General features: G+C 44.0%; 1 protein-coding gene across 2 annotated transcripts in view; it reads right to left on the bottom strand.

Annotated features, from left to right (window-relative positions):
* Window positions 1-3,729: 3,729 nt before the first annotated feature.
* Window positions 3,730-13,486, bottom strand: part of LOC132834775 (hydroxylysine kinase-like) — a 56,512-nt gene continuing 46,755 nt past the window's right edge. For both annotated transcript variants that reach the window (XM_060853769.1, XM_060853770.1), the window contains exons 4-5: window positions 8,843-9,026; window positions 3,730-4,914 (exon numbers count right to left, since the gene is read on the bottom strand). In XM_060853769.1, the coding sequence (XP_060709752.1) occupies window positions 4,424-4,914; window positions 8,843-9,026 (675 nt within the window). In that variant the 3' untranslated portion in view covers window positions 3,730-4,423. The remainder of the gene's footprint in view (window positions 4,915-8,842; window positions 9,027-13,486) is intronic.

Below are 13,486 nucleotides of genomic sequence, written 5' to 3'. Positions count from 1 at the left end.
AATGGGATGATGATGCTGAATTTCAATTGGAGTCATTTCCCCCCTGTTCCACAGCCTGCAATGATGATGTGGTGATGTCACCTCAGATTATAAATCCTGGATGAATCTCACCATCGAATCAGCACTGTCCCTTCTGCTGTCACAACCCAGTGTGCTGGAAATCAAGCTCCACTATTCTTAGTGTCATCATAAATGTGAATCAAACTATCCCCCAATTGACTAGCAAGCCCAGGTTATAAGGAAACACTCATCAGCTTACCGTACTTGACGAGAAAATAACTCCTCAGGATGAGAAATCATCTTTATAACAAATGGCAATTAGGAAATATGAATTGTTAACTTGTAACTCTGCAACTTAAACGGTGCCCATTCTTAAACTATCCCCTCACAAAGCAATCAGACTGACAAGGCTTGGATATTTAGAGTAGAAAAAGGAAAAAAACAAAGAAAACAGTTCAATAGCACCAAGTGGGAACACAGGAGGTTTTCCCCTTCCTTTCAATTCCTTTTCAGTTCTTTGCTGTTGGGATAAGATTGGTTGCTCAACAATACTCTCTTTCACCCACTCCTGCCTATCACTTCCACTTCCAATCCCAAAATTCCCCACCCTGTTCAAGCATTTACAACTGTGATGAGAAATGCCTTCACTCAAAATTATGAATGCTTGGAATTGTCTTCCCTAAAGGATTATAGATGTCCAGCCTGGAGTTTATTCACGACTGGGATTGATGGATTTTTGGACTGGAGAAGAATCATAAAATGTGAGAAATGCAGTTGTAATACACGATCAGCTTACTGGGGTGGAATAGGCTCAAGGGCCAAATGGCCTCTTCCAGCTCTCAGCTATTGCAAAACCAGTGAATTAACTGGATGCACATCAGCCACCAAATCCTCTAACACCTTCTCCCTCACCCTAATAACACGAGTTCCTGATATTTGTGATTAACAGACATATTATTACATCCACCAGGAATATCGTTTTCTGTCTGATAGAGTCAACAAAAGGAGCAGAAGTTATCCATTTATTGTCCAAATATTAGATGGTCTGTTAGATAGTAACCATTACACACATTGTTTTCGTATGGTATCATTTTTCTGTAGCAAGGTTAGACTTGTTAACCCAATGCACACAGTTGCTGAGTAACCAGCAAATGCCTGGCCCTTCATTCAAACACCAACATCTGTCACAACAACTGCCGGTTGTGACCAGGAGGTGGCAGTGTTTAGCAATGTGGAAACAGAAGCCATTCAGCCTTATCAGCCTGTAATATCCAAAACCATGGCAGGCCCTACCTCACTCATCTGCTTTCACTCTGTATTCCTTAATCCCTTATCCAGCAATCCATCTCAATCTTGGAACCTGTGACTGACAGTCAGTGGCTGCAGCCTTTTGTACAGTAACTGCCCTTTGCTTGAAGAAATACTTGCTGATTTCACCTTTAAATAGCCTCACTCTGCTTTGAAAGTTTTATCTCTGTTGTTGATTTCCTCATATCTCTAGCGCCCTCACCAGTCATGTTAGAGCCTGGCCTAGTTCTGAGGTGGAGAGGTTCTGGGGTTGTGGTTCTCTGCGCAGGCCCAATAAGGACTGGTGGGGCACAGGAAGGGGCAGATTCACCCACCCATGAGGGAAAACCAACCTAAAGCCAGTTACATTGACGGAAATTTGAGATGGGAATTTTGCTCAGTTTCTGTATTGACATTGAACATGGAACAGCACAGTACAGTTCAGGCCCGTTGGCCCATGATGTGGTACCAAGCATTTATCTTAATCTAAGATCAATTTAACCTACACACTTGTAGAGAAAGCTTGTCCCAGTCAATAGCTACATTTTGATAAGCCCATCCTGAGGGTAACAGAAAACAGCACATTCCAACAGGGACAATCTGACGCAGACACGAGACAGTTTGAAAGGGAAATTTCTGACACAGACAAGGGGCAGTCTGACATAGACAGTCTGACAGGAACACAGGACAGTCTGACATTGACAGTCTGACAGGGATAGAGGACAATCTGACATGGACAGTCTGACAGGGACACGGGAGAGGACAAAGGTGCAGACTGCTGATGCTGGAAACCAGAGTTGAGATCAGAGTGGTGCTGCAAAAGCACAGCAGGTCAGGCAGCATCTGAGGAGCAGAAAAATCGACATTTTGGGCAAAAGCCCTTCATCAGGAATAGAGGCAGGAAGCCTCCAGAGTGGAGAGATAAATGGCGGGTGGGGGCCCGGCTGGGGAGAAGGTATCTAAGAGTACAATAGGCGAATGGGGGTGGGGTGGAGGTGATAGATCAGAGAGGAAGGTGCGGGAAGGTATCAAAGAGTACAATAGGTATATGGGGGTGGGGATGGAGGTGATATGTCAGAGTGGAGGGTGGAGTGGATAGGGTGGGAAGGGAGATTGGCAAGTAGGACAGGTCATTGTAGGAAGAGGGGTGATGAGGTCATTCTGGAAGAGAATCTTGAGTCGGAAGAGATAGGAGAGGTCGTGAATGAGTACTTTTCTTCAGTATTTACAAATGAGAGGGACCGTATTGTTGAAGAGGAGAGTATGAAACGGGACTGGTAAGCTAGAGGGCATACTTGTTAGGAAGGAAGATGTGTTGGGCATTTTGAAAAACTTGAGGATAGGCAAGTCCCCCGGGCCTGACGGGATATATCCTAGGATTATGTGGGAAGCAAGAGAGGAAATTGCAAAGCCATTGGCAATGATCTTTTTGTCTTCACTGTCAACGGGGGTGTCAGGGGTAGGTTCTTTACCCAGAGAGTGGTGGGGGCATGGAATTCACTGCCTGTGGGAGTGGCAGAGTCAGAATTATTGGTGACCTTTAAGCAGCAATTGGACAGGTACATGGATAGGTGCTTAAGCTAGGACAAATGTTTGGCACAACATCGTGGGCTGAAGGGCCTGTTCTGTGTTGTATTGTTCTATGTTCTATGTTCTTTCTATGTCATGAGGACGGTGCTGAGCTGGAAGGTTGGAACTGAGGTAAGGTGGGGGAGGGGAAATGAGGAAACTGGTGAAGTCCACATTGATACACCTGGGGGTTGCAGTGAGAGAGAGAGAGAGACTCACTGAGATTCTTGTGGAGAGAGGAGGAGAACTTCTTCAAGGTAGGCATCCTTGCAAGAGGATTCACAGTGAGGCTAAGGTGAGGACTGCAGATGCTGGAAACCAGGACACGGGACAGTCTGACATGGACAGTCTGGCATAGATGCAGGACAATCTGACAGGGACATGGGACAGTCTGACAGAGACACAGGACAGTCTGACAGGGATTTGTGACTGTCTGGCAGGGACAATCTGACTTGGGAATAGGACAGTCTGACAGGGACATGGGACAATCTGACATAGATACAGGAAAACCTTGACAGGGACAGTCTGACATAGACATGAGAGTGTCAGACAGGGACAGTCTGACATAGACATGGGAATGTCAGACAGGGACAGTCTGACAGACACAGACTGACGTGGATATGGAACAGTCAAACAGAGACAGTCTGACACAAACACAGGACAGTCTGACAGGAAAATCTGACAGACACAGGACTGAATGTGTTGCTGGAAAAGCGCAGCAGGTCAGGCAGCATCCAAGGAGCAGGAGAATCGACGTTTCGGGCATACGCCCTTCTTCAGGAATCATGCCCGAAACGTCGATTCTCCTGCTCCTTGGATGCTGCCTGACCTGCTGCGCTTTTCCAGCAACACATTTTTCAGTTCTGATCTCCAGCATCTGCAGTCCTCACTTTCTCCATAGACCCAGGACTGTCTGACAGATACAGTCTCACAAAGGAACAGGATAGAGTCATGCAACTCTGACAGACACAGTCTGACAGGGGGACTCGGGAAAGTCTGACAGGGACTCGGGACAGTCTGACAGGGGGATACAAGACTGTCTGAGAGGGGGATACGGGACAGTCTGACAGGAGGACACAGGACTGTCTGACAGGGACACGAGACAGTCTGACAGGGACACGAGACAGTCTGACAGGGGGACACGGGACAGTCTGACAGGGGGACATGGGACAGTCTGACAGGGGGACACGAGACTGTCTGACAGGGGGACACGAGACTGACAGGGACAAGGGACAAACTGACATGGGTTGTTCACCATACAGAATGACAATGATCAAACCTACGGGGAGGTTTATAGTCCTGACCTCTTCAGGTGAGAGTTGGAGGCATCACTTACCCCAAAATTAAACAGACCCAGCAGAGTTTCCCTAGACCGGGCCATCCAGGGTCTGTCCAAGGGACAGAAGTGGACCAAATGACATCTTCCTGTTCAGTTTCAGACTTTAAAGAGTGAGGTGAGGAAGAGGAATGAGTAAAGAATGTAACTCTGCTTCAGTCTCTAAGGGAGGATGGGAGGTGATGCAGAAACAGTTTTGGGATCTTTGTTCTCTCATCACTGACTCAGCTCTTACCCACTCTCGCTCTGATAGGACCTGGCTGTGTCAAACCAGATCCTCTCGACTGCCTCTTTGCCGAGCTGCCACAGCTGGTGCAGGCACTTCCAGCCTTTCCGCACCGACACCATGATGTATTCCTCATTCTCGGTATGCAGTAACACACTGTGGCTGGCGATAAGCAGTGACTGAGAAAACCTGCAGAGCACCAGCAGGAACAGAGCATCGCGTTCGTCCTCTGTCAGTGGGATGATACTTTCAAAACCTGCCATGACGTGCCCCCCCACACTGAGGGGCTCTGTGCTCTGGGTCATCAGATACATGATGCTGATGGCCAGTTCATACACAAAGCAGCCGTAGCTCAGGTCACCAAAGTCCAGGATTGCAGAGATGCGGAATTCCGGTTGTGTGTGTGTTGTGCTGGATCTGTCGGTCATACCATCAGCCAAATAATCCACTGGCGCTAGCAGAATGTTGTACTCGTTGCAATCTCCATGAATAATGCCTGGGAAAAGCCATGTTAAAAAGACTGCAATCATTCAATAGCCTGACAACAATCAATCCTAATTGGATAAAATCAGCAGGCAGATGGTGTGGATTCATTCCAAAATTATTGTGCGCATTCTTGGATAGGTGTAAATGTACAGAGAGGTATTAAGTGGAACACGATCGGAAAGAGCAGGTGATTTTGAATATCCAACTCTGAGGATTTCTTGACCTCTTTGCGGTGTCCATTGTTGAAGCATTCTTACAGATGTGAGCATGCTGCTCCTTTAACAAGGTTATGTTGTCCCTGTTTTTTTTTGAGAAGGGGTCGTAAATACAGAGGTTCCAATGTGTCTGATTTGTATGGGCTTTAGGGCCAGTTTGATTATAGCTAACAGATTTCACCTTAGGCAAAATGCTTTCAAGTTTTGGACCATGAAAGGGACATTCTCCCAGCTCAGCTACTGTCTGGTTTGTTATGGCTTTAGCAGTCTGGCTGTTTTGTTTGCCGTGGCTGATCAGGTTTTAGCTGGGAATCCAGAGAAACTGCTGGGGGTCAAAGAAACAGCTCCATGCTGATCCTCTGTCTCTCTATGACATCTCTTCTGTAAGACCCTGTGTCTGATTTTACCTTATTAGCCAAGGGGGTGTTTGTGGGATGTTGCAGGTATTTGTAACAGCATCATTAAGTTGCGATAGAGTCGATGGGGTTTTCGGTTAAGTTATGTTATTCTATGTTCTGTTGTCTTTTGTTCCTGTATAAATAACTCTTGTTTTGTTTAACAGCAAACAGTTGAGCCAACTGCATTGCTCCTGGTACATAGACTTTTCACCTGCTTAAAACAACCAGAAAAGCCAGATTTGGACTGCCTTGTTGAAACATTTTGAGGGGGGGTCTGGCCTGGCCCAGGACACAGACTAAAAACTGAAACTGACTGCAAGGATTTCTTGCTCTGAAAACTCTCATGATTGAATCAAGTGATGACAGGGACTGTAGAAGACATTGTTATTGTGGTAATGACATTAAACTCATACTTCAGTGGCTGTCCAATTCCCTGGGGACATAGTTTCAAATCCTACCACTGTATCTAATGGAATTTAAATTCAATGAACAAATCTGAAATCCAACACGAGTCTCAGTAATAGTGACCATGAAATTGCCATCAATTGTTGTAAAAACCCATCTGGTTCATTAGTATTACCCAGTCTGGCCTACATATGACTCCATAACCACAGCATAGCATTGGATTTTAAGGGCACTGTTGCTAACCAGCACTGGGGATCTGTGTTCAATTCTAGCCTCAGGTAATTGTGTAGAGTTTGCACATTCTCCGTGTTTGCACAGGTTTCCACCAGGTGCTCTGGTTTCCTCCCACAGTCCAAAGATGTGCAGTTTGGTAGATTGGCAATGCTAAATTATGCCATGCTGTACAGGCTAGGTGGGGAACTATGGTAAATGTGGGCTTTTAGGATAAGGTAACGGCTGGGTAGGATGCTCTATAGATGGTCGGTGCAGACTCAATGGGCTGAATGGCCTCTTTCAGCACTGTAGGGTATTCTATGATTCCATTAAATGGACCATCAAGCCACATCAGTTTTAGGGCAATTAGGGATGGACAAACATAGTTTCAACATGGCTGCCAAAATCCCATGAAAAAGAGTTTTTAAATCTGATAATGATCTGGATCCACTAACTGTCCCAGAAATATTATCTCTGAATTGTGAATATAGACAGAGAATTGGTAAGAAAAAATACTCCTTTGCTGTTAGGTAATTAGATTTACGAGCAGATTTAGACCATCCAGCTCCTCAAACCTGTCATGCAAACTGATAACAACATGGCTGACCAGATTATGGCCTCAACTCCATGCCCCCAACCAGCATGATCCTTGACCCTTCTCAAAGGCAGTTAGGGATGTGCGGAAAAAAATGCTAGCCTACCCAACGATGCCCACGTCCTGTGAGAAAATAAAAATAAACCCACTTGTCTATCAAAATATCTGATAAATCTGACACCTTGAATAAATTCAACTACCAGCCTGCACCTCTCTCTGGGAAAGAGAATTTCAGAGTTACAACCCTATGAGTGAACAAAGCTTTCCTCACCTCCATCTTAAAATGAAAACATCTGATATTTAGAAAGTGTTCCCCTTTTTCTAGACCTCACCTCCGACGAAGAAACATTGTCCTGGTATCCACCCTATCAAATCCTTTTGGGATATTGTATGTTTTAATAAAGTTATGATTTGGAGGTGCCAGTGTTGGAGTGTACAAACTTAAAAATCACACAAAGCAGGTTATAGTCCAACAGGTTTAATTGGAAGCACTAGCTTTTGGAGCGCCGCTCCTTCATCAGGTGGTTGTGATGAAGGATTAGATTATTTACAGTGTGGAAACAGGCCCTTCGGCCCAACAAGCCCACACCGACCCACCACCCACCCAGATCTCCACATCTAATACTAGGGGCAATTTAGCACGGCCAATTCACCTAACCTGCACATTTTTGGACTGTGGGAGAATGTGCCTGAGGTGGGAATTGAACCCAGGTCTCTGGCACTGTGAGGCCGCAGTGCTAACCACTGTCCCACCGTGTCACCCACACAGTGCTCTGAAAGGTAGTGCTTTCAATTTAACCTGTTGGACTATAACCTGGTGTTGTGTGATTCTTTTTAACCTAATAAAGTTAGAAATGTGCATACACTATGGGAATGTGACAATGTTGTGACTTCAATAAGTTATTTTCTCCATATTTTCGAAGAGAGGTTGTAAGGCAGAGGCATTGAGCAGTCTACCAGGCCCACTATAGTAAGCAGCTTGGGAAGCCTTGGGTTGTTTGTTTTTTTAACAGCCTGAATGGGCATGGCCAGCTCTCACAGATCAGGGTTTATGGGTTTTTAGATTTAGTTTTAAACAGAAGCTATTGTGATCCCAACAGAGTCAGAAGTTTCAGTAAATGTCTCATAGCTGCTACACTCTGAACTTTCTCCTAATATTTTTTCCTCCTGGATTGAAGAACTGTGAGAATCTGTGGCTGAATTTGCCTTTTTGCTGAGGGGCGTGCTTGTGGGATATTACTATATCGGAACAGTTAATTAGTAAAAGGTCATTGTATCTATTATTCAGTTAAGTTTACCAATAGAATGAAGTTATTTTAAATTTCTCTTTCTTTGGTTGTGTTTTAACTAGAGTGCTTAAATAACTTGTGTTTTGCTTAACGTCAAATGCTTTGGCTAGATGCATTGCATGTGGAACAAACATTGCATGCATACCTTTAAAATAAGAAAAGGTAGGTACTAAGCTACCTTCTTAAAATATTTGGAGAGACTCTAGTCTGCTCCATAACAGGAACATTTGTCATGGGGATATGGTCAAAGGAGATTAGACAGTATTTTATATCATATGAACAAGGTTCTAACAGGAACATCATCTCCAAAGGGTCTGTGTAGAGGGCAAACATTTAAGATCCTCAACAAAAACGTGAGAGGAGATACGAGAAGAGGTTTTGTTCTATACACATGCAGTTGGTGAAGAACAGACTGTCAAAGGAGCAACAGTGGGAAATACAGTTTTTGCAAAGGGGTCCATTCTAACAGGGTGATAAATCTTTAACTTCAATGCAATGAGTGGTGGGGTAGTTTTAACATTGAAGAGTTTAGGGATCAAGTGAACCTTTGAGGGAGATGGATAAAGTAATTCAAATTTCTAATATTCCACACTCTCCCCCCTCCCCCTCCAAAATCCCAGTGAGAATAAAATCTTCCATCTGCATCTCCATGAAATAGTTCAATCAGGGGCTGAAAAAGCTCTAAGTATAGGGAGTGAATGGGTGAGTGGGCTAAATCCAGGGGTTTCAAACATTCAGATGGCATTGCACTGTAACATTCAATGATCCTGTGACCAAACTGCTTTGGGAACACATCCAGTTTTGCAATGAGATTCAAACTTACTTTTGCGAAATTTGCTGAGGTTAGGGAGTAACTTCTGCTTGAACTGTTGAAGAACTTGCTTGACAATTGAACGTGTTTTGTCTTCCTCTATTTCGGGCAGGTACTCTTCCAGGAGGTGAAAATATGGAAGGCCCCACTTGAACCCTTCCCGATGCAGACTCTGTGTGGTTGGGTGAAAGAACTCCTAAAAGTGGGAGAAATCCGTTACTGATTCTCGAATGGTGAGAGTCACTGCGAATAGGAAATAAGAAAAGGCTGATCGTACAATCCTTCTCATCTGATCAGATCATTCCCCTTTCAGACAATGCGTTGTCAGCCTCACAGCTCTCAAACAGAAACAGGAAACCTTCCTGTTTTGCCATATTAGCCTAACCAGCTGTCATTATGTTGTGAAGAGTTAACTCTTCATCAAATTAATCATTTTCATAGACATCAAATTCCACAAGTTTAGTAAATGCATCCATTAAACACAAACTTAGGAATGAGTACCTCAACTACAAACTTTGGATTTAATCAAAGGACAAAACTTTTTATGCTTTTATGTAGCTGGCAAGGCCTGCATTTATTGTCCATCTCTAATTATCCATGAACTGAGTGACTCTTTTAAAACGGCAGTTTAAAATCAATGCCATTGCTGTGGGTATGGAATCACGTGCAGGCCAGACTGGGTAAGATGTCCTTCCCTAAACGATATGCGTGAATTAGACAGGCTTTACAACAGTCAATGGTAGTTTCATAACCATCATTACTGATACAAGCTTTTGAAGCCATGTTGTTTCTGGTGGCTCAGTGGTTATCACTGCTGCCCCACAGTACCAGGGACCTGGGTTTGATTCCAGTCTTGGGTCATTGTCTGTGTGAAGTTTGTACATTCTCCCTGTGTCTGTGTGGGTTTCTGCTGGGTGCTCTGGTTTCCTCCCACAAATGTGCAGGTTCAGTGGATTGGCCATGCTAAATTGCCCATTGTATTTCGGGATGTGTAAATTAGGTGTACAAAGTTAAAAATCACACAACACCAGGTTATAGTCCAACAGGACTATGACCTGGTGTTGTGTGATTTTTAACTCTGTACACCCCAGTCCAACACCGGCATCTCCAAATCATAAGTTAGGTGTGTTAGCCATGAGAAATATAGGATAGGGGATGGGTGTGATGATCTTTGAAAGGTTGGTGTGGACTTTTTGGGCCAAATGGCCTGTTTCCACGCTGTGAGGATTCTAGGACAGCACGGTAGCACAGTGGTTAGCATTGCTGCCTCACAGCGCCAGGGACCTGGGTTCAATTCCCGACTCAGGCAACTGACTGTGTGGAGTTTGGACGTTCTCCCTGTGTCTGCGTGGGTTTCCTCCGGGTGCTCCGGTTTCCTCCCACAGTCACAAAGATGTGTGGGTCAGGTGAATTGGCCATGCTAAATTGCCCATAGTGTTAGGTAAGGGGTAAATGTAGGGGTATGGGTGGATTGCGCTTCGGCGGGTCGGTGTGGACTTGTTGGGCCGAAGGGCCTGTTTCCACACTGTAAGTAATCTAAAAAAAAAAGTAATCTAAAAAAAAATCTATATAACTCAATCTACTACCAATTTGTAAAAGAAAGAACTATGGATGTGAAAAATCCAAAACAAAAACAGAAATTGCTGGAACAAATCAACAGCCTTGGCATCATCTATTTAGAAATAGCAGCGTTAACATTTCAGGTCCCGTGACCCTTCTTAGACAGAGAATCCCTACAACATGGAAGCCATTCAGCCCCTTGCGTCCACACCAACCCTTGAAAGAGCAACCCATCCTTGTAACCCTGTATTTCCCATGACTAATTCCCCCGAGTCTCCATGTCCTTGAACACTATGGGCAATTTCGCATGGCCAATCCATTTAACCTGCACGTCTTTGGACTGTGGGACGAAACCAAAGCACGCAGACACAGGGATAATATGCAAACTCCACACAGACAGTCGCCCATAACAGGAACCCGGGTTAGCACCGGGTTGTAAGCACTGAGCCACCGTGCTGCATGTTCTTCAGAACCTGCTGCCAGACCAACACGGTTTCTACAGCAACTTCTGTCTGGTACAGATGTTTCATATCTTTCTCTTACCTTGTTCTACATTATAACTGAAACAATTCTGCAGGACATGCTATAGTTCCATGAGTGAACATTTAAAATCAGCTTTTAAATTATCATGTCTTTGTTTAATGAACATGAGAACAGGAGTAGGCCATTCGGCCTGGATAATGGTTAATTGTCTATTTCAGTTTTCCCTTTTTCTCCCATATTTCCTGCTATTCCGTACCTTAATACAATAGTATCCAACAAGTTATCATTTCTGTCTTGGGCATATTCACTGACTGATCTTTCACAGCCCTCTGGGATAGAAAATTCCAAAGAAATTCATCCTCATCTCAGTTTCAAATGGCCTGTACCTTATTCTAAGACTATCGTCACAGTTCTGTATTTGTAGCCATGTGAAACTTCCCTTCTGGATCTACATTATCTGGCTGTTTAAGAATTTTGTAAGTTTCTGAGATTACCTCTCACTCTTCTAAACCCTCGACGATACAGGCCTAGACTCTTTAATGCCTCCTCAAAAAACAGTCCACTCATCCTGGGAATTAATCTGTGAGAGCTTCTGCTGCACACCCACCATGACAAATATATTCTTCCTTCAGAAAAGGGACCATTGTAGCAATCCAGGTACGTCTCACCAAAATGAGATACAATTAAAGCAAAACAGTTCAAATTCTTTTGCAACAAAGGACAACATACTATTTGTCTTCCTAATTGTTTTCTGTACCTGCAATGACCTAAGTACAAGGACACCCAGGTCTCTTTAGACATCGGTATTTGCCAATCTTTCTTCTTTTAACAAACAGCATGACCTCTGTTCCTCCCTCCAAAGTGGATACGTTTGCAAATGTATTTCAATTTGTCCACACACTCAGCCCATCTCAATCCTTTTGAAACCTCTTTGCATCATACTCACAATACACATTCCCACCCAGTTTTGTGTCATCACAACGTTAGAAGTACTATATTTAAACTCCACATTCAAATCATTGATCTAGATTCTGAAGGACTGGGGTCCAAGCAAAGATTGTACTTATTTTTCTTTTTCCACGAAATGTAGAAAATGATGAGGAACAGAGACAGGATAGAAGGGAAGAAACTATTTTTTTAGAGGTTCGTGGAAACCTGAAATTCATTGCCTGTAGAGGCAGAAATCCACATCATATTGAAGTATTGTAGTGTGCACTTGTGATGCTAAAGCATACAAGGCTCTAGGGCCAAGTGCTCGAAAATGGGATTAAAATAGTTTGCTGGTTTTTTGACTAGGCTGGACATGATGGGCTGAAGGGCCTTTTTCAGAGCTATAGACCTCTATGACACTTACTTAGTGAGATGTAATCTGGAACATGCTGTCTTAAAGAGCAGTGGAAGCAGTTAAATAATAATTCACAAAAACGAATTGTGTAAAATCCTCCTGTACAGAGTAAGAGATGGTCTTTTGGCCCCACGAGCCTATACTGGGTGTGAAATGTTGGGGTGTGCTCTGTTGTAGTGGTGCCTCAGTCGTGGATCTCTCATCTTTGCTGTTCCAGTTTAATGATAACAAGCATGTGCCCATTCCTGTTCCCAATCCTCCTGAAGAGGTGGACAGTGGCATAGGGACTCCAAAGATGCACTGAGACTCACAATACTTTGGTTCAGAGTAGTTCAGGTCCCAGAGCTACAAAACTCCAGAAACTGAATTGGGACTATCCAGCACTGCATCTTTGGGGCTGCTTTACACCCAACAACACTCACGCTGAATGTCTTTTACATAGGGACAGATTTTCAATCATGGAGCTGTAAGCCTCACTGGCACAATTAGCAATCACTGCCCATTTTTAATTGCCGTTTGAGAGCAATTATGTCAACCACATTATGAGTCTGGAGTCATACATAGGCCAGACCAGGAAAGGATGGCAGATTTCCGCACCCACAAGGACATTAGTGTAACAGATGGGTTTTTACAATAATCAATGACAGTTTCATAATAACTAATATTGAAAGTAGCTTTCAATTCCAGACTTTGTTTCCAAGTTAAATTCAAATAATGGCCATGTTCAGATTTGAACCCATGCCTCCAGAAAACTCCAAGCTTATAGATTACGAGTCCCATAGCATCACCACAACACCAGCATCATTGCAGGCACACTTAGCTTTAGAATTAAAACCAGAGTTAGCTTAATTGTCATATGTACTCAAATGAGTACAGTGGAAAGTTTATAAGTTGCCACTTAGAGCACCATCTTAGGTACAGAGTACCTAGGTACAGCCTCTTCAGCTACAAGATTAGTTAGAGCGGAACAACATCACCAAGACATTGCACCATCTTAGGGACAGAGTACCCAAGTACAATCCTTAGTTACAGAACAGTGAAATGAATAAAAAAGGTACATTGCAGCTATACACAGCATAACCATAGGTCAGAAAAACAAGAAACAAATTTAAAAAAGACCACCATCACTGTCTCCCCCCAAGGGCTCTCTGCAGCAGACCATCACAGGGTCCTTCACATCATCTGACCATTGGCATGCCCGCTCCAGGCTGCTGGTCACTGGTGTCCCCCTGTCATCCGCCGACCCCTCTTCGGAGGCCGGGAGTGGA

Source organism: Hemiscyllium ocellatum, chromosome 42, assembly GCF_020745735.1.
Source record: "Hemiscyllium ocellatum isolate sHemOce1 chromosome 42, sHemOce1.pat.X.cur, whole genome shotgun sequence".
NCBI lineage: Eukaryota > Metazoa > Chordata > Chondrichthyes > Orectolobiformes > Hemiscylliidae > Hemiscyllium > Hemiscyllium ocellatum.
The sequence above is the reverse complement of the archived record's forward strand: the minus strand, read 5'-3'. Positions and strand labels throughout refer to the sequence as shown.